The sequence below is a fragment of the Lutra lutra genome, chromosome 4, assembly GCF_902655055.1.
Source record: "Lutra lutra chromosome 4, mLutLut1.2, whole genome shotgun sequence".
NCBI classification, from domain to species: domain Eukaryota; kingdom Metazoa; phylum Chordata; class Mammalia; order Carnivora; family Mustelidae; genus Lutra; species Lutra lutra.
The window spans coordinates 67,221,356-67,240,377 of NC_062281.1; the positions used below are offsets into that span (position 1 = coordinate 67,221,356).

At 35.9% G+C, this 19,022-nt stretch overlaps 1 protein-coding gene across 1 annotated transcript in view; it reads left to right on the forward strand.

Moving 5' to 3' along the window:
- ARFGEF1 (ADP ribosylation factor guanine nucleotide exchange factor 1) overlaps positions 1–19,022 on the forward strand; it is a 148,500-nt gene that overhangs the window by 75,754 nt on the left and 53,724 nt on the right. The window contains exons 10-15 of the mRNA XM_047725294.1: positions 511–745; positions 10,222–10,321; positions 10,644–10,783; positions 10,890–10,998; positions 11,676–11,877; positions 18,611–18,722. Of these exons, the coding sequence (XP_047581250.1) occupies positions 511–745; positions 10,222–10,321; positions 10,644–10,783; positions 10,890–10,998; positions 11,676–11,877; positions 18,611–18,722 (898 nt within the window). The remainder of the gene's footprint in view (positions 1–510; positions 746–10,221; positions 10,322–10,643; positions 10,784–10,889; positions 10,999–11,675; positions 11,878–18,610; positions 18,723–19,022) is intronic.

Sequence of the window (19,022 nt, forward strand, 5' to 3'; positions counted from 1 at the left end):
TGGTTATTGAAAAAATAAGCTTGAAATAGTCCTATAGCTTCTTCATACAACCAAAACTTTTAATTTTGTTTAGGGTTTTTGAGTAGCATACCTAGGAAAAAAGTATATTATATACTAAACTATTAAATATTATATACTGTGGAACTATTATATACTAAATATGGCACATAATCTGGGAAACTCAGTGATTTCTAAAAGGTGAAATATGCTTGTGAAAGAAAGAACAACTGTGTACGAAGGAACAGTAGGTTGATTTTAAATATGTTTGAATGATTGCTTTTCCGTATAAAAAGTTTATGAGATTATGTGGTACTTAAGAATGTAACTGGGACTACCATTATTAGTGTCAAAGCTCATTCATGTACTGTGCTTTATGTGGTAGAGTGTTCTGTTCCTATCCATTTTAAAGTTTGTGAAATTTTGTGGTACCAGGAAATATCTTTGGAACACCCTTTTATTACCATAATGCTAAATATGTCCATATACTGTGCCTTCTTTTTTACATTTTAGGTCTCATGAGTTACGATCCAAGATTCTTTCATTGCAGTTACTTCTATCCATTCTGCAGAATGCAGGACCTGTTTTCAGGACAAATGAGATGTTTATTAATGCAATTAAGCAGTATCTGTGTGTTGCACTTTCAAAAAATGGAGTCTCATCTGTACCAGAGGTTTTTGAGCTTTCTCTTTCCATATTTCTCACTTTGTTGTCAAACTTCAAGACACATCTGAAGATGCAAATTGAGGTATGTTCTGCATTGTTGGGTATTTCATTAGTTTTATGTTTTAAATCAGATTATTCATTCCCTAGAAAAATTTTCAGAATGTGAAATAATATTTATGAATTTTCATGTACAACTGACTCTTGAACCAATATACTGCTTTGAACTGAGGAGGCGCACTTACATGTGGATTTTTTTCAATAAGTGTTGTTACAGTACTCTAAGTGTGTTTTTTCCTTCTGATTTTCTTTTTCTTTCTTTAGTTTACTTGATTGTAATACAGAATATAATACAGCATATAATAGAATACAGAATACAATATAATACAGCATATAAATCATATGATGTATAAAATATGTGTTAGTTGAATGTTTATGTTGTCAGTAGGCTTGTAGTCAACAGTAGTAGTTAAGTTTTTGGAGAACCAAAGTTACATGTGGATTTTTAACTGCACAAGGATCAGTGCACTAAACCCTCACATTGTTCAGGGGTCAACTGTGCTGCTTTTTCATTTACTCATTCAACTAGCATGTGCTTATGAAATATTAAGCGATGGGTGAACAGTGAGAATACAAAATCAGATTAGACACAGCCCTGCCTTCAAGGAATTTATACTGGTTGAATGAATGATTCTAGATGTCTTGTGTTAGTTCAGCCCTCACAATAATTTTGCCATAGTTTATATTGTATATAGTAGTGAATTTGGTTATCTTAAAAGAAAGCTTTAAATATATACTTTATCTACATGGTTTTAAGCCGTCTAAGTTTCGGGTACTTTAAAGAGGCTATTAAGAAGGATTACATTTTTAGTGTTTTATTTTAGGAGTTTGAAATTTTAATTTTGCTTTGTATTATTTTTCAAATGTGCAAATGATAAATTATCATTTCCCAGAGATTTGAGGTGGGTGGAACAATCTTACTATACTTTATTACTAATGTTCTACAATATCTATTAAAATTCACATGGAATATTATGGGAATAAGAATAAGGCCTTAATATTTTAAGTTAAAGATTCATAAATGAGGCCAAATTTTGAACAGGAAACAATTTCTGGTACATATATATTGTCAAATTTTAATTTGTCTTATGTCTGTCAAAATAATGGGAGACATTTAACTAGGAACAGTTGCTATTTTTTGATAATTCTTCTCATTATCTTCAGGCATTACAATTAAAAGAGATTTTTAAAAAACTTTTGGACCTTTTGCTTCCTTACTAACCCAAAAATCTTTCATGTGATGATGAAGCATTTAAATTGCCATTAGATAATTTTAGGAGATTACATTCATTTAGTTAGAGACTTCTGAACACTGAGACTCAACTTCTTTAAGTACATTTTAGTAGACTGTGAAATATAAATTGAAGAACCAGATATCACAGAAGTCATATAAATTGGGATTATTATTTTGTAGATTAAATTTGATGTATAAAACTTTTGGAAGCACAAATTTAAAGGAAATACTGGTAAGAAATTTAAAGGAAATATTGGTAAGAAATTTTGTTTGTCCTCACATGGTAGATTCTCATTACAAAATTGTTGTAGTATCGCTCTGTGTGTTTAAAGAAATAAGTTTTATTTCACTCTCCTTTGTCCCTTATGGAAAGCATGAGGATCAAACAAGGCAAGTGTAGATTGCTTTTGAAAAATGCTACACATATTCAAATGCAAGATAAGCTGTGTTCTAGTTGTAGAAAGCAAAGCCGACATAAGAAAATCTAAATTTGCAAAGCAGTGTTGAGATTGTTATTACATGTGTATTCATTTTATAAGAGTGTTCAGTTCAGAGTTTCAATAATGTTATTTTTCCATAGACATTAATTTACATGTCTGTATCAGAAAATTGTTATTGCACAACTTTTCAAGAAAATGCTTGTAGACAAAGTGTCTTTGATACTCTTATACTACACGTATTACATTTTAGGTGCTCTATAAATCTTTAAAAGTTTGGGGTTTTTTTAGAGCCCCTGTTGATGGGCATGATGTCTTAAATTACAATTGTAGGCTGTTGCTTACTAGTACAATTTGATAACTCAAAGTAGCTAAAGTTTTTACTTTCCTCTTTCTCCAAATCTAGGAGTTTTATTTAGTCCACAATTTGGAGAGTTCTAAACTTTCTTTTTTATTTGTTTAGTATAACTGATTTAACAGTATTATATTAGTGTCAGGTGTACAATGTAAGGATTCAACATTTGTGTACATTACAGGATGATCAGTGCAATAAATCTAGTTACCATCTGCTATCTCACAAAGTTAATACAAGATTATTAACTTTATTCCCCACACTGTGTATTACATCCCATGACTTGTTTCATAACTGGGAGTTTATACCTCTTAATCCCCTGCACCCATTTAGAACCTCCACGTCCTCACCCCTTTGTCTGCCACCAGCCTGTTCTCTGTGAGTCGGAGCTTTGTTTCTTTTTTGTTTTTAAGACTCCAAGTGTAAGTGAAATCATGGCAGTATTTGTCTTTTTCTGCCTTTACACTTAGCATAATACTTGCAAGTTTCATCCATGTTGTTGAAGATGACAAGATTTGAATTCTTTTCTGTGGCTGAGTAGTGTTCTGTTGTACATATATATAATATCTTCTTGATCCATTCATAGACACTGAGGCTGTTTCCATATATTGTCTATTGTAAATAATGCTGCAGTAAACATAGGCATCTCTTCAAATTAGTGTTTTCATTTCATTGTATAGATACCCATTAGTGGGATTGCTTATGATTATGATTATATAGTAACTCTATTTTTAAATTTTTTGAGGAACCTCCATACTGTTTTTCATAGTGGCTGTATCAGTTTATATCCCCACCAGTGGTGCACAAGATTTCCCTTTTCTCTACATCCTCATCAGCACTTGTTATTTCTTATCTTCTTGGTAATAGCCATCCTGACAAGTGTAAGGTGATATCTCATTGTGGCTTTGATTTGCATTTCCTTGATGAATAGTGATTTTGAGCACATTTTCATGTACCTATTGGCCATCTGTATTTGTCTCCTTTGGAAAAATGTCTGTTCATATCCTCTGCCTATTTTTTAATCGATTTTTTGTTTTGTTTTGTTTTGTTTTGCTCTTGAGTTGTGTAAGTTCTTTATATATTTTAGATATTAATCTTTATTAAATATATGATTTGCAGATGTCTTGTATTTAGTAGATTGCCTTTTCATTTCATTAATGGTTTCCTTTGCAGTGCAGAAGCTGTTTAGTTTGATGTAGTCTCATTTGTTTACTAATGATTTTGTTTCCCTTGCCTTTGGAATCAGATCCAAATAGACATCACTAACACAGATATCAACAAGTTTACCACCTATATTTTTTTCTAGGAGTTTTAGGGTTAAAGGTCTTACAGACAAGTCTTTAATCCATTTTGAATTAATTTTTGTATATGGCATAAGATAGTGGTTCAGTTTCATTTTACATACAGCTGTCCGTTTGCCCGATACCAGTGATTGAAGAGACTGATTACTGATTGAATCTCCTTACCAGTCATTGGTCTATTCAGATTTTCTCTTTCTTCCTGATTCATTCTTGTAAGATTGTATGTTTCTAGGAATTCATCCATTTCTTCTAGGTTGTTCCATTTGTTGGTGTATAATTGTTCATAGTAGTCTTTTGTCATCCTTTTTATATCTGTGCAATCAGCTGTAATCTCCTACTTCATTTCTGATTTTGTTTGAGCCCTGTCTCTTTTTTCTTGGTGAGGCAGCCTGAGGGTTTGTCAATGTGTGTGTCTTTCCAGAGAATCTGCTCTTTGTTTTTTGATCTTTTCTATTGTCTTTTTAGTCTCTCTTTCATTTATTTCCACTCTGATCTTTATTATTTCCTTCCTAAGTTTAGGTTCCATGTATTCTTTTTTCAATTCCTTTAGGTAGAAAGTAAGTTGTTCATTTGAGATTTCTCTTGTTTCTTGAAGTAGACTTGTATTGCAATGATTCCCCTCTTAGGACCACTTTTGCTGCATCCTACAGATTTTGGTATGTTGAATTTGTTTTCATTCATCTCAAGGTAGTTTTTTATTTCTCCTATGACTCAGTTGTTCAGTAATGTGTTGCTTAATCTCCACTTATTTGTAGTTTTTCAGTTTTTCTTTTTGTAAATTCTAATTTTAAACCATTGTGTTTGAAAACAGTGTTTGATATGATTTCAGTCTTCTTCAATTTATTGAGACTTGTTTTGTGGTCTAAAATGTGATTGATCTGTCCTGGAGAGTGTTCCATGTGCATTTAAGAAGGATGTACATTCTGTTTTGGGGTTCTGCATACTGTTAACACTTGAATGATACAGGGTTCGAGACACTGACCTCCTGCATAGTTGTAAATTCATGTTAACTATTTGACTCTTCCAGAACTTAACTACTAATAGCCTACTATTGACTGGAAGCCTTTACTGATAACAGTCGATCAACATATATTTTGTATATTGTATGTATGATATACTGTGTTACAATAAAGTAAGCTAGAGAAAAAACATTAAGAAAATCATAAGAGAAAATATCTTTACAGTGCTGTACTATATTTATCAAAAGAAATCCACATAAGATGGGGCTAGAGAATATTATACTAAGCAAAGTAAGTCAGAGAAAGACAAATACCATATAATTTTGCTCATATGTGGAATTTAAGAAACAAAATAGATGAAAATATGGGAAAGAAAAGAGAGAAAGAGAGGCAAACCAGAACAAACTATAGAGACCAAACTGAGGGTTACTGGAGGGGGATGGGTTAAATGTGTGATGGGTGAAGGAGATCACTAGTAGCAATGAGCACTGGGTGTTGTAGGTAAAAGATGGATCACTAAATTCTTCACCTGAAACTAATTTTACGTTGTATGTTAGCTAACTGGAATTAAAAAAAAAAAACTTGAAGAAAAAAAATCCAAATATAAGTTGGACTGCATAGTTCAAACCCATGTTTTTCAAGGGTTACCTGTACATCTATTAAATCCATCTGGTTTATGGGTTATTTAAGACCAATTTTTCCTTACTGATACTCTGGATGATTTATCCATTCATATAAGTGGAGGATTGAACTTTCTTACTGTACTGCTGTCAGTTTCTCTCTTTAGGTCTGTTAGTATTTGCCTTATATATTTCAGTGCTTCTATGTATGGCGCATATATCAGTATTCTATCTTCTTGCTGGACTGACCCCTTTATCATTATTTACTGCCCCTCTTTATCTTTTATTACTGTCTTTGTTTTAGTCTTTTTTGTCCGATATGAATACAGCTTTCTTTCCACTTCCCTTTGCATGGAATATCTTTTCCATTCTTTCACTTTGAAGTCTGTATGTGTTCTTACGTCTGAAATGAGTCTCGTGTTGGAAGTAATATAGATGTGTCTTGTTTTTTCATTCATTCAGCCATTATATATATCTTTTGATTAGGGCATTTAGTCCATTTACATTTGAAGTAATTATTGATAGGTAAATACTTAACTGCCAGTTTGTTAATTTTTTTCCTGACTGTTCTATTCCTTTCTCTTTTTCTCTTGCATTGTGGTTTGATGACTTTTTTTTTTTTTAGCATTATGGTTAGATTCCTTTCTCATTTTGTTTTGTATATTTACTACAAGTTTTTGGTTTGTGGATATGGTGAGGTTCAGATTTATCCCCCTGTGTATATATCAGTTTATTTTAAGTTGATCACAACTTAAATTTGAACACACTCCTAAAATGCATTTTTACTCCCTCCCCATTTTATGTTTTTGATGTTGCTTTTTACATCTTTTTATTTTATGTAGCCCTTAACTAAATTATTGTAGTTTTACTTAATTTTACTACTTTTGTTTTTTTAACTTTATTTGTAACTTTAGAAGTGATTCATTTACTACCTGTACTATAATGTGCCTTTTCTAGTGAGATTTTTACTATTGTATGTTTTCTTGTTTATTAGTATCATTTCTGTTCAGCTGAAAGAAGTCTTGTTAATATTACTTATAAAGACAGTTTAATTATAATGAACTCCTTTGGTTTTGCTTGTCTGGAACACTCTGTCCTTCCTTGAAATCCAGATGATAACCTTGCTTGTTAGAGTATGGGTTGGAAGTTTTTTTTTCCTTTCACCACTTTGAATATCTCATGTCACTCCCTTCTGGCCACACAGTTTCTGCTCAGATATCTCTTGATACGGGTTTTTCCTTGTACACAGCTAGTTGTTTTTCTCTTGCTGCTTTAAGATTTTTCTTTATCTTTAACTTTTGACATTTTAATTATAACGTGTCTTGGTGTAGACCTCTCTGAATTCATCTCATTTGTAACTCTTTGGGCTTCCTGGACCTAGATGTCTGTTTCTTTCCCTCAGGGAAATTTCTAGCCATTAAATCTTCATATAAGTCTTCTGCCCCTTTCTCTCACTCTTCTCCTTTTGGGACTACTGCCCTGATTGGTAGATCACTGGTCCTTACCTGTTTGGTTCCGTCTCTGTTGAATCCCACAAGTGTATTTTTCAGTTCAGTTAACTGTGTTCCTTAGCTCTTTGACTTGTTTGCTATTTCATTTTCTGTCTTAAAGTTCTCATCCATTCCTGTACCACATTCTGTGAGCATCCTTATGACCACTACTTTGAATTCTTTATCATGTAGATCACTTATATGCATATCATTAAGATCTTTTTCTGAGCTTCTGTCTTGATTTTTTGTTTGAAATCTATTTCTGTTTCCTCATTTTGCTTGACTCTCTGTTTCTGTGTATTGGGTGAAACAGGTACCTCTCTGTTTTCAGGAAGTGGCCTTGTGCAGGTAATGATCCTTCTCATTCAAACTTGCCCTGTCTCTTGGCTGTCCCTGGAACCTTTGTGATTATCCAGACCCCTCTTTTATTCTTGCTACGCATCTGTTGTTGTGGATGTGCCTTGTCCTGTCAGTGATCCCTGGGGAGGAATCTCATTTAGCACCTAGTTTCAGGCTATTTGGAAGCCACTCCCTCAGGCAGCTACTTTTAAATATGCAGATATATACAGTCCTATTCTCCAGATTAGGAGATCTGGAGATGTCCCTTGCGTGACAGTGACAAAAATCCTGACCCCAGGGAAGTGCAGAAGCTCCTTTGTTGGAAGCCTGGTCTAATTGTAGCAAGGCCAGGGGAGGTGCAAAACATGGCTTCTTCCTGTTTACAGTCCCTGGGAGCACCTTTTTCACCTCTAGAGGTGAAGGAGACATGAAGCCTGTTCTCAGGCTAAGTAAGTAGAGCTAAGTAAATAGAGCTTTTTTACAGGAAGACCTGTTGTGTCTCAGTTTGCTGTCTGTGCAATGCCCTCTGGATGGTGGCATGCCAAGAAGTCTTTCTGATTGTTACATTCCCATGTTGCTCTGAATGCCAGCTCTCTTGGCCACCAGAGCCAGGCAATCAAGTGATATCTCCTCTGTGGATTGCACACACTCACTGGCTGTAGTAAGGCAGCTGGAGAATGTCAGGGAAGGGGCACCCTTGCTGCCTTCAGACTTCAAAAAGGCAGTGCCCGTGGATTTCAGCAGTGCTGTGGCAAACATCTTTGTGTTTGCTGAGTTTAGGTTGGGTGCAAGAGAATGCCACATGCGCTTGTGCTCACCAGCCTCAGACAAGGGACAGGGGGGCACTGCAGCCACCCATGCACTCTGGCCTCAGCAAGTGTCCTGTCCACTGCCCCTTGCTTTCACAGCAAGGAGGCAAACTTTCTTGATTCATGGTACCTTTACAGTTTCTAATCTTTTCACAGTGTACTTGTGCTAAGAGAAGTACCCAACAGTTTTAACAAATATTTGTCTTAACAATGTAGTCTCCATTTGAAGAAAAATAATACAGATAAATTTTTTTAAATGATGTTTTTATTTCATTATTAAGTAGTCATAGTTACTTGACTACTGAAATGTACATGCCTCTTGGACACTGCCCACCTCCTCAGACCTTGGAATCCACTTGGATACTGCTGCCGTTATTTCTTAGTCCTCATTGACTTTAATGCAGTCCCTGCCCCTTATCATAGCAATCACTAAAACTCAGGTTTGTGAAACTAATGTCACTGAAAGGAATGTAATATGATCTAATGTTGAAACTGAGCAGTCTTGTGATAGGTATTCAACAGATGTATATTTCTTCTGAATTTTCCCTCAGATATTGTCATGCATCTCTGAGTTGGCTGCAGCGGTTGCCTAGGGGCAGTGTTTAGGAAATGTGATCGTAAATATTTATTGAACAGCTGCTGTATGCTATTCACTGTGGATACAGTGCTTAGCCAGAAAGACCTGGTCCCTACCTTCTTAAAAAGTTACGCTCTTGTGGAAAATGCTGCTGACATTAAGAAAGTAATAGAAATTTGTTGGATTTTGTGAAAGAAAAGCACATTTCAAGGGTACCTCACCCAATTAGGAGGGAGAAAGACATTAGTCACCTCATGTTATCAGTATGCATTTCTGGAGCATATAAGCTCCCTAAATTTTAACGTGTGGCTTTTGGTTTTCTTTTTGAGTCATCCCTTCTTAAATCAGTCACTTTTCCAAAATAAATTTGAATGTAGAAACTCTTTCTTAGCTTTTTTTTTTTTTTTTAAAGATTTTATTTATTTATTTGACAGATCACAAGCAGGCAGAGAGGCAGGCAGACAGAGAGGAAGGGAAGCAGGAAGCAGGCTCCCTTCTGCGGGGCTCGATCCCAGGACCCCAGGACCATGACCTGAGCTGAAGGCAGAGGCTTTAACCCACTGAGCCACCCAGGCGCCCCTTTTCTTAGCTTTTAAGTTGTAATTTACTTAATTGGGTTAACTCCTTTTTATTTGACATCATTTGGTGTAAAGAATAGTAAGAAATAGCTTGTTGTTTTCAGATAGTAGAGATTTCCACTATGTGAGTAATTATAAAAATATCATAGTATAAGAGGATATTTTTTGGGGGTCACCTGGGTGGCTCATTTGTTAAGTGTCTGCCTTCAGCTCAGGTCATGATCCTAGGGTCCTGGGATCAAACCCCACATTGGGATCCCTGCTCCTCTGGGAAACCTGCTTCTCCCTCTCCCACTCCCCCTGCTTTTGTTCCCTCTCTTGCTGTGTCTCTCTCTGCCAAATAAATAAGTAAAATCTTTTAAAAAATGTTTTTTTTATTGTGTGGATTAGTGCATTAGATACATTTAAATTTAGGAAAATTAGGCACCTGTTATAACATCAGAAAAACATAACTGATAAATAAATTTATAATCTTTGGGGGTTTAAAAAGTGAAGTATGAATTACATTAGTTTTGTAAATATGTTCATGAAATTCTTACCAGAGGATTTTGCAGATTTCCTGTGTAGTGGCTGTGTGATAGCAAACAAAACAATGTGAAGTTCAGTACTCCCTACTATGAGGGCTCAGTTTAAGTCACACACCCAAGTTAGCTTAGTACTGATGTTTCAGAGATAGAACTCAAAAGGAGTTGAACCCAGAGGAGCCTGGGTCCTAATCTCTGCTGTACAGCTTTGGGATATTTAAAGTGATCACATATATGCATTACAAATAATATTTTAAACAGAGGTTTTTCCCTAATCACAGGTGTTCTTTAAAGAAATTTTCCTGTACATTTTGGAAACTTCTACCAGCTCATTTGACCACAAATGGATGGTTATTCAGACATTGACAAGGATCTGTGCAGGTATTTGAAATTATCTTTATTATCTTTCCTTATTAAGAGATATTTAAGGGATGCCTGGGTGGCTCCCCAGTAAAGTGGCTGCCTTAGTTTCAGGTCATAATCTCAGGGTCCTGGGACTCAGTCCTATATCTGGCTCATTGCTCAGTGGGGAGCCTGCTTCTCCCTCTCTGTATGCCGTTCCCCCAGCTTGTTCTCTCTCTCTTTCTCTCTGTCTGACAAATAAAATCTTTAAAAAAAACAAAAACAAAAAACTATTTAAAAGTCCAAAATATACTTACTTACTTGATGCCTTTTTTAAAAGTAATATATTATATTGTTACAGATGCTCAGAGTGTAGTGGATATTTATGTAAACTATGACTGTGATTTAAATGCAGCGAATATATTTGAAAGACTAGTAAATGATCTATCAAAAATTGCTCAAGGACGGGGCAGTCAAGAACTTGGTATGAGTAATCTTCAGGTAAGAACTTTAAAAGCATTTTCAAATTTAAACTTGGTCAAGGAAGAGCTATGTGTTTTCTTAAAAGAACTTTTTGTTTTTATTCTTTTTATGAATTATTTTGTAGGAATTGAGCCTGAGGAAAAAAGGTTTAGAATGTTTAGTGTCAATTTTGAAGTGTATGGTTGAATGGAGTAAGGATCAGTATGTGAATCCCAACTCTCAGACAACTCTTGGTAAGGTGATATTTTGAGTTTTAATTCTTTGTCATTTCAAGTGAATGGTGTTTTGAAGAGGATAGTTCCAGTTGGCTTTAGGCCAGTTTTGTGACCTCTTTGTTCATTTAGTTGATAAAGAAAACATTCTGTATGAGTTAAATATTAGCTTTAAAATTAGGAATTTCCAACTTAGTTATCCAAACTTTTTTCTTCTAAATCTTCCTAGAAATACTTGAATAATATGTTAAAGGGAAGCATATTTATGCAGCTTTGTAAAAAGATAGTTAGAGAAGAAAACTTACACAAGCCAAGATATTTAAGATTGAATTGTTCACCTATATTTGACATTTACCCTTACTAGGAGAAAAGCTCATAGCTACTGGGCTACCCTGGTATTCCATCAGTCAAGAGTCTTTTGAGGGAAAATTATTTCTCATGAGGCATGAACTGAGAGCAGAAACCCAGTGGCTACTTAGCCCTGCAACTGCAAAAAGAACTTTTAATAGTGCACATTGTACATATTCTAATTCCAGTGTGTTTTAATATCAGAGTATATTATCTGTGATAGCACTCATTATTTTCCAGGTATTGCATAGTTATCTAAGAAACATTGAAATATCTTGCCTTGACAGTTTTTTTTTAACCTTTTACATATTTGAGAGATTAATTTACTGTATCAGTCTTTCTACTTACAGGTCAAGAAAAACCGTTAGAGCAAGAGACAAGTGAAATCAAACACCCTGAGACAATAAACAGATACGGAAGTTTGAATTCCCTGGAGTCAACATCATCATCAGGAATAGGCAGCTACAGTACGCAGATGTCTGGCACTGATAATCCAGAACAATTTGAAGTCCTAAAACAACAAAAAGAAATAATAGAACAAGGAATAGATTTGTGAGTGTCCAATTTTAGGAAGAAATGTTACTGAATATTCTTCTGCTAGTACTGTATCATCCTTGCCCTGGGTTTCTCTACATCTTTGGAATATTTCTGTTCCCTTCTCATGACCACCTTTCTTTTTTTTTTTTTTAAAGATTTTATTTATTTATTTGACAGACAGAGATCACAAGTAGGCAGAGAGGCAGGCAGAGAGAGAGAGAGGAGGAAGCAGGCTCCCCACGGAGCAGAGAGCCCGATGCGGGGCTCGATTCCAGGACCCTTGGGATCATGACCTGAGCCGAAGGCAGAGGCTTTAACCCACTGAGCCACCCAGGCGCCCCTCATGACCACCTTTCAATGAGTAAATTGGGCAGAGGTCTCCTGTATCCAAGACTTCTGGTGGCTTCTTATTCAGCTCTCCTCATTTATTGCAGTCTAGCCCAAGAGACGTTTATAATGCATATTAAATAAATTTTGCAGCATACCTTACATGCTGTTGGTGAATATCAGCTCAGTAGTTTTACATTGTTCATTTGATAGCTCAGTTATAAAATCCCCCAATTGTATTTCCTAAGCAGATGAGAAGACAAAAAATTTACAGTATGAAATTTCTAATAGCTAGCTAACATTGCTTCTTTATAGGTTTTATATTTTCTCCTGTTGGATTACAAATGTGCTACTCTTGTTATTGATCCATTGTCACCAATTTCAATTTTATATGTTGGTAAGGTAATGACCTCCTTTTCCAACCTGGCTACTCTACCAGACCCAGATCTTACAAAGTTTTCCCACTAAGCCAAGTGGCATCAGCCTGCTCCTGGACTGTCTTCTATCCAAATAGTACCATGCTGCTTTCATTCCTCTAATAACCCATATCTTTCTTTTTTTTTAATTTTTTAATTTTTTTTTAATTTCTTTTCAGCGTAACAGTATTCATTGTTTTTGCACCACACCCAGTGCTCCATGCAATATGTGCCCTCCCTAATACCCACTACCTGGTTTCCCCAACCTCCCACCCCCCGCCCCTTCAAAACCCTCAGGTTGTTTTTCAGAGTCCATAGTCTCTCATGGTTCATCTCCCCTTCCAATTTCCCTCAACTCCCTTCTCCTCTCCATCTCCCCTTGTCCTCCATGCTATTCATTATGCTCCACAAATAAGTGATACCATATGATAATTGACTCTCTCTGCTTGACTTATTTCACTCAGCATCATCTCTTCCAGTCCCGTCCATGTTGCTACAAAAGTTGAGTATTCATCCTTTCTGATGGAGGCATAATACTCCATAGTGTATATGGACCACATCTTCCTTATCCATTCGTCCGTTGAAGGGCATCCTGATTCTTTCCAGTTTGGCAACGGTGGCCATTGTTGCTATAAACATTGGGGTACAGATGGCCCTTCTTTTCACTACATCTGTATCTTTGGGGTAAATACCCAGTAGTGCGATTGCAGGGTCATAGGGAAGCTCTATTTTTAATTTCTTGAGGAATCTCCACACTGTTCTCCAAAGAGGCTGCACCAACTTGCATTCCCACCAACAGTGTAAGAGGGTTCCCCTTTCTCCACATCCTCTCCAACACATGTTGTTTCCTGTCTTGCTAATTTTGGCCATTCTAACTGGTGTAAGGTGGTATCTCAGTGTGGTTTTAATTTGAATCTCTCTGATGGCTAGTGATGATGAACATTTTTTCATGTGTCTGATAGCCAATTTGTATGTCTTCATTGGAGAAGTGTCTGTTCATATCTTCTGCCCATTTTTTTTATATGATTGTCTGTTTTGCGTGTGTTGAGTTTGAGGAATTCTTTATAGATCCTGGATATCAACCTTTTGTCTGTACTGTCATTTGCAAATATCTTCTCCCATTCCGTGGGTTGCCTCTTTGTTTTGCTGACTGTTTCCTTTGCTGTGCAGAAGCTTTTGATCTTGATGAAGTCCCAAAAGTTCATCTTCACTTTTGTTTCCTTTGCCTTTGGAGACATATCTTGAAAGAAGTTGCTGTGGCTGATATCAAAGAGATTACTGCCTATGTTCTCCTCTAGGATTCTGATGGATTCCTGTCTCATGTTGAGGTCTTTTATCCATTTTGAGTTTATCTTTGTGTACGGTGTAAGAGAATGGTCGAGTTTCATTCTTCTACATATAGCTGCCCAGTTTTCCCAGCACCATTTATTGAAGAGACTTGTCTTTTTTCCACTGTATATTTTTTCCTGTTTTGTGGAAGATTATATGACCGTAGAGTTGAGGGTTCATATCTGGGCTCTCTACTCTGTTCCACTGGTCTATGTGTCTGTTTTTATGCCAGTACCATGCTGTCTTGGTGATCACAGCTTTGTAGTAAAGGTTGAAATCAGGAAACGTGATGCCGCCAGTTTTGTTTTTGTTTTTCAACATTTCCTTAGCAATTCGGGGTCTCTTCTGATTCCATACAAATTTTAGGATTATTTGCTCCAGCTCTTTGAAAAATACTGGTGGAATTTTGTTCAGAATGGCATTAAAAGTATAGATTGCTCTAGGCAGTATAGACATTTTAACAATGTTTATTCTTCCGATCCAAGAGCATGGAATGGTCTTCCATCTTTTTGTGTCTTCTTCAGTTTCTTTCATGAGTGTTCTGTAGTTCCTCGAGTACAGATCCTTTACCTCTTTGGTTAGGTTGATTCTCAGGTATCTTACGGTTCTTGTACTACTTGGTATAGTAAATGGAATCGATTCTCTAATTTCCCTTTCTGTATTTTCATTGTTAGTGTATAAGAAAGCCACTGATTTCTGTACATTGACTTTGTACCTGCCACGTTACTGAATTGCTGTATGAGTTCTAGTAGTTTGGGGGTGGAGTCTTTTGGGTTTTCCATATAAAGAATCATGTCATCTGCGAAGAGAGAGAGTTTGACTTCTTCATTGCCAATTTGGATACCTTTTATTTCTCTTTGTTGTCTGATTGCTGTTGCTAGGACTTCTAATACTATGTTGAACAAGAATAGTGAGAGTGGACATCCTTGTCGTGTTCCTGATCTCAATGGGAAGGCTGCAAGCTTTTTCCCATTGAGGATGATATTTGCTGTGGGTCTTTCATAGATAGATTTGATGAAGTTGAGGAATGTTCCCTCTATCCCTATACTTTGAAGCGTTTTAATCAGGAACGGATGCTGGATTTTGTCAAATGCTTTTTCTGCATCAATTGAGAGGACCATGTGGTTCTTCTCTCTTATTGATTTGTTGTATCACATTGATTAATTTGCAAATGTTGAACCATCCTTGTAACCCAGGGATGAATCCCACCTGGTCATGGTGGATAATCTTTTTAATGTGCTGTTGGATCCTGTTTGCTAGGATCTTGTTGATAATCTTAGCATCCATATTCATCAGTGATATTGGTCTGAAATTCTCCTTAATCCATGTCTTTCAAAGAGAAGCTGAAAGAAAAAATGAAGTTGCTGACATTTCTCTGTGGATCTAGCTATTATAAGCTATTAAAAATTCCCTTGTATTTTGGTTTGCTACTTCTATAAAGCATTTCTTCCTGACTCTTAAACAGTACCTTTTGGTGAATGTTCAGGTTCCATTTTTTTATTGTTAATGTAAAAAAAAAAAAAAAAGACAATGTGTACATGTTTATTGTATAAAATCTCACAAAATTGCCTCAGGAAATAGCCATTAATAGTTCATTCATTCCAATTTTTCAGTCAATATTTATCAAAGTCCCATCTGTTCCTGACATTATGCAGGGTCCTAGGGAAACTTGATGAATGAAAGAGCCATGGCTTCTGAGGGACTCAAGGTCTAGTATGTGTAATCAGATATTCATATTGAAATTCTTAGCAAATTGTTACTCAGCAAACATATATTTGGTGTTTGGATCTGTATGCCAAGAACAATGAAAGCGTTGGTTCTTGTATTTGAGATTATAGCCTAAATATGGGCAAAAATGGTCTTCCAAAATAATACCATGTATTGTCCATAATCACATACAGAGTGCTGCCAAGATACGATAACTCTATTTGAAGTACTTGGGGACTGCGTTGGAGTCATCACAGGACTTCATAGTGGAGGTCTTCTTAGTCTCTAGTCAGCCTTTCTGCCCCTGAACTTGATCTCTGCTTCATACTTTAGTGAGAATGTTTTCATGTTGTTATGCTCTCATTACACTCTTTCGTGACTGTAGCACCGCTCTGTCTTGTTCTTCTTGCCATTCTGACCATGCCATCTCAGTCTTGTGGGCTATTTATCTCCTGCATACAGATTAGCATTTCCAGAGTTCTGTCCCACAGCTCTTTCCTTACTTTGTAATTTCTCCTAGATGATCATGTTCTTTTTCAGGGCTTCAGCTACTGTATGTGCTAGCATGTCACCACTCTCAAGTGTTCCTTTATGCATAAATACCTCTACTGAAGTCTAGACACATGTCTCTGATTGCGCGTTGGACATCTCTGTTGGGTATTGCTTAGGTTCTCACACTCAGTGTGTCCATAACATAAAAATTTATCAGTTTCAATTCTCTCCATAATCAACCTCTAATACTCTTACCAAAAACAAAAGACAAATAGAAAACTTCTGTTTCTGTATTTCTTAGTTAGGCTAGTAACCCAGCTTGCTACCAAATTTATAAGCTAGAATCCTGGGAGTTACTTAGATTTTTTTCCCCTTGGACCTAATCTGTCAGTAAATCCTGTTGAATGTACCTCCTAAATATCTGTGCTATGTATCTCTTCTCTCCATCTCCCACGGTTGTTCTCGCAAGTCAAACCAGCACCATTTCTTGCCTTGACTCATGTAATCTTTTAATTGGCCTACCTTTCTTTGATCTTACTTATTCTGTAGTCTTTCTTACACTTAATTAGAATGATCTCTCTTGAGTGAGAGATCTGTGTTTCTGTTTCTACCCCCCCTTTGCTTTTAAAGAATAAAGTCACAGCTTCTTATAATAGGATATATAGTACCCTTCATAGCAGAGTCGCGCAGCGGAAGCGTGCTGGGCCCATATAGTACCCTTCATGATATAGGTCTGCTTGCTGGACTCTAAGCTTCATCACCTGCCACTTCTTTAGCTTACTTCTTCCTTCCAACAACTCAGAGCTGTTTGTTATAATGTCGTGCTGTTTTATGTTTCCATGTGTTAGAATGACCCCCTTCCTCTCTGAGATGTTTTTTTTTTTTTTTTCTTTTTATGAAATACATAAGCTCAGTTTCACAGTCACCTTCCTCAGGAAATATATCACAACCATCTCTCTTTGTTACTTCCTTTTTTGTGCTATCTTACGTTGTCAATACATTAGTTACTGCATTTTTAATTTTATAATTTTTAAAAAATCATGTTTGTTTTATTAGGGAGAGAGCTTCTAGAGAGCAGAGATTGTGCCTATCTCAGTGAAAAATGTTTGATTTTAAAATTAAAATTAAAAACATTGTAAGATGTTTGACTTATGGTATGAATTAGGACTTGACAGGAATCATTAGGACAGGACAGGTAAGGACATTTTAGACAAAATGACAAGTGCAGCAGCACAGAGAAGAAAAACATTTGAGGACTATTGATCCACGTGGCAGAGGCAGGGTCGGGGGGCAGTCACAGGAGATGAAATGAGATCATTGAGTTGGACTGGATTCTAGAAGACCTTATTCTCCATGTAAACAAGTTTTTAATCTTGTTTTTTTGACTTTGGCATATTAGTATTGAAGGCTTTTAGTCAGAGGAGGAGCAGCAACATATTTCTTCACCAGTTGCCCGAAGGATGGATTAGAATGTGAGCAAAACAGAAGATGGCAAAACCATTTAAGTACCATTACCCAGGTGACAGGTGATGAGGCACCAAAGTAATTAGTGGTATAATAAAAGTAGAAACTAAATGATGTGGATACAAGGAAAGGACCTTTGAACTGGATCCGTAAGCATGAAGGAGAAATCCACAGTGAATGGAGCAAGTAAAGGACTTACTGAGAAAATCGACTGCAGAAACGCTTTCTGCTTTTAGGATATGGGAATAGATGGATGGATGAGAGGGGATGAGATAAACTAGAGCTGTATTGAGAAAGATTTTGTCTATCGATCTAGTCAGTTTGGACTTGACTTTGAAAACATCAGGTATCTAGGGATTATTTTAATAAAGGAAATAATGCTGTCAGATTGTTGTTTAAAAAGTCACTAGATTTCTTTAAAAGCAGAAAACTGGGGTGCCTGGTGGCTTGGTTGAGTGACTGCCTTCAGCTCAGGTCATGATCCTGAAGTCCCGGGATCGAGTCCCATGTTGGGCTCCCTGCTCACCGGGGAGTCTGCTTCTCCCTCTGACCCTCCTCTTCTCATGCTCCTGCTCTCTCATTCTTTCTCTCTCAAATAAATAAATAAAATTTAAAAATAAATAAATAAAAATATAAAAGCAGAAAACTTAGACTTAATCAGTGGGTGTATATGGAATGAACCAAGATTACTTGAGCATTAAGGAAAATATAAATATTAAAAGCATGAGGTATTTAGTATTTATATCCTTACTCAGAGCTTATCTACAACATGACATTATCTCAAATAGTAAAATGGTTCATATCATTGATAAAGATGGCCTTTTTGCTTTAGACTCTTTTCTAAGAAAAGAAAAATAAAACTTTGCATGTGATGTTTTGCATATTCATGCATTGATTATATAAGATAACCTATTTTCTAAGTGGTATTAGAAAATTAATTTACTGTAGTTTAAGATCTTCTTTTCAAATGATTTTCTGTTTCTAATGTTTCTATTAACTTTAACATCATCTAGATTTAATAAGAAACCAAAGAGAGGAATACAGTACCTCCAAGAACAAGGAATGCTTGGCACTACACCTGAAGATATTGCCCAATTCTTACATCAAGAGGAAAGATTAGACTCTGTAAGAATACCATTTTTTAAAAAATTCTAACGTTCTCTGTAAAACTCCTTTTTTAAGTTAATAATGATACATACTGTTTCCCCTTTAAAAGTGCCCTCCTAAGTATGTAAGTAAAAATTAAAGAATAACCTAGGTATTCTTAATTTTGCTTTTTAATTTTCTAAACTCAAAAGAATATCTTTTTATAATAAACATGTGTGTTTAACTTTCAGTTTCATGTTTGAAATAGTTAACCATGTGGTCAAAACCTGTGAATCATAGATTTTTCTATTCTTTAAATGTCTTTGTGGCAAATGTAAC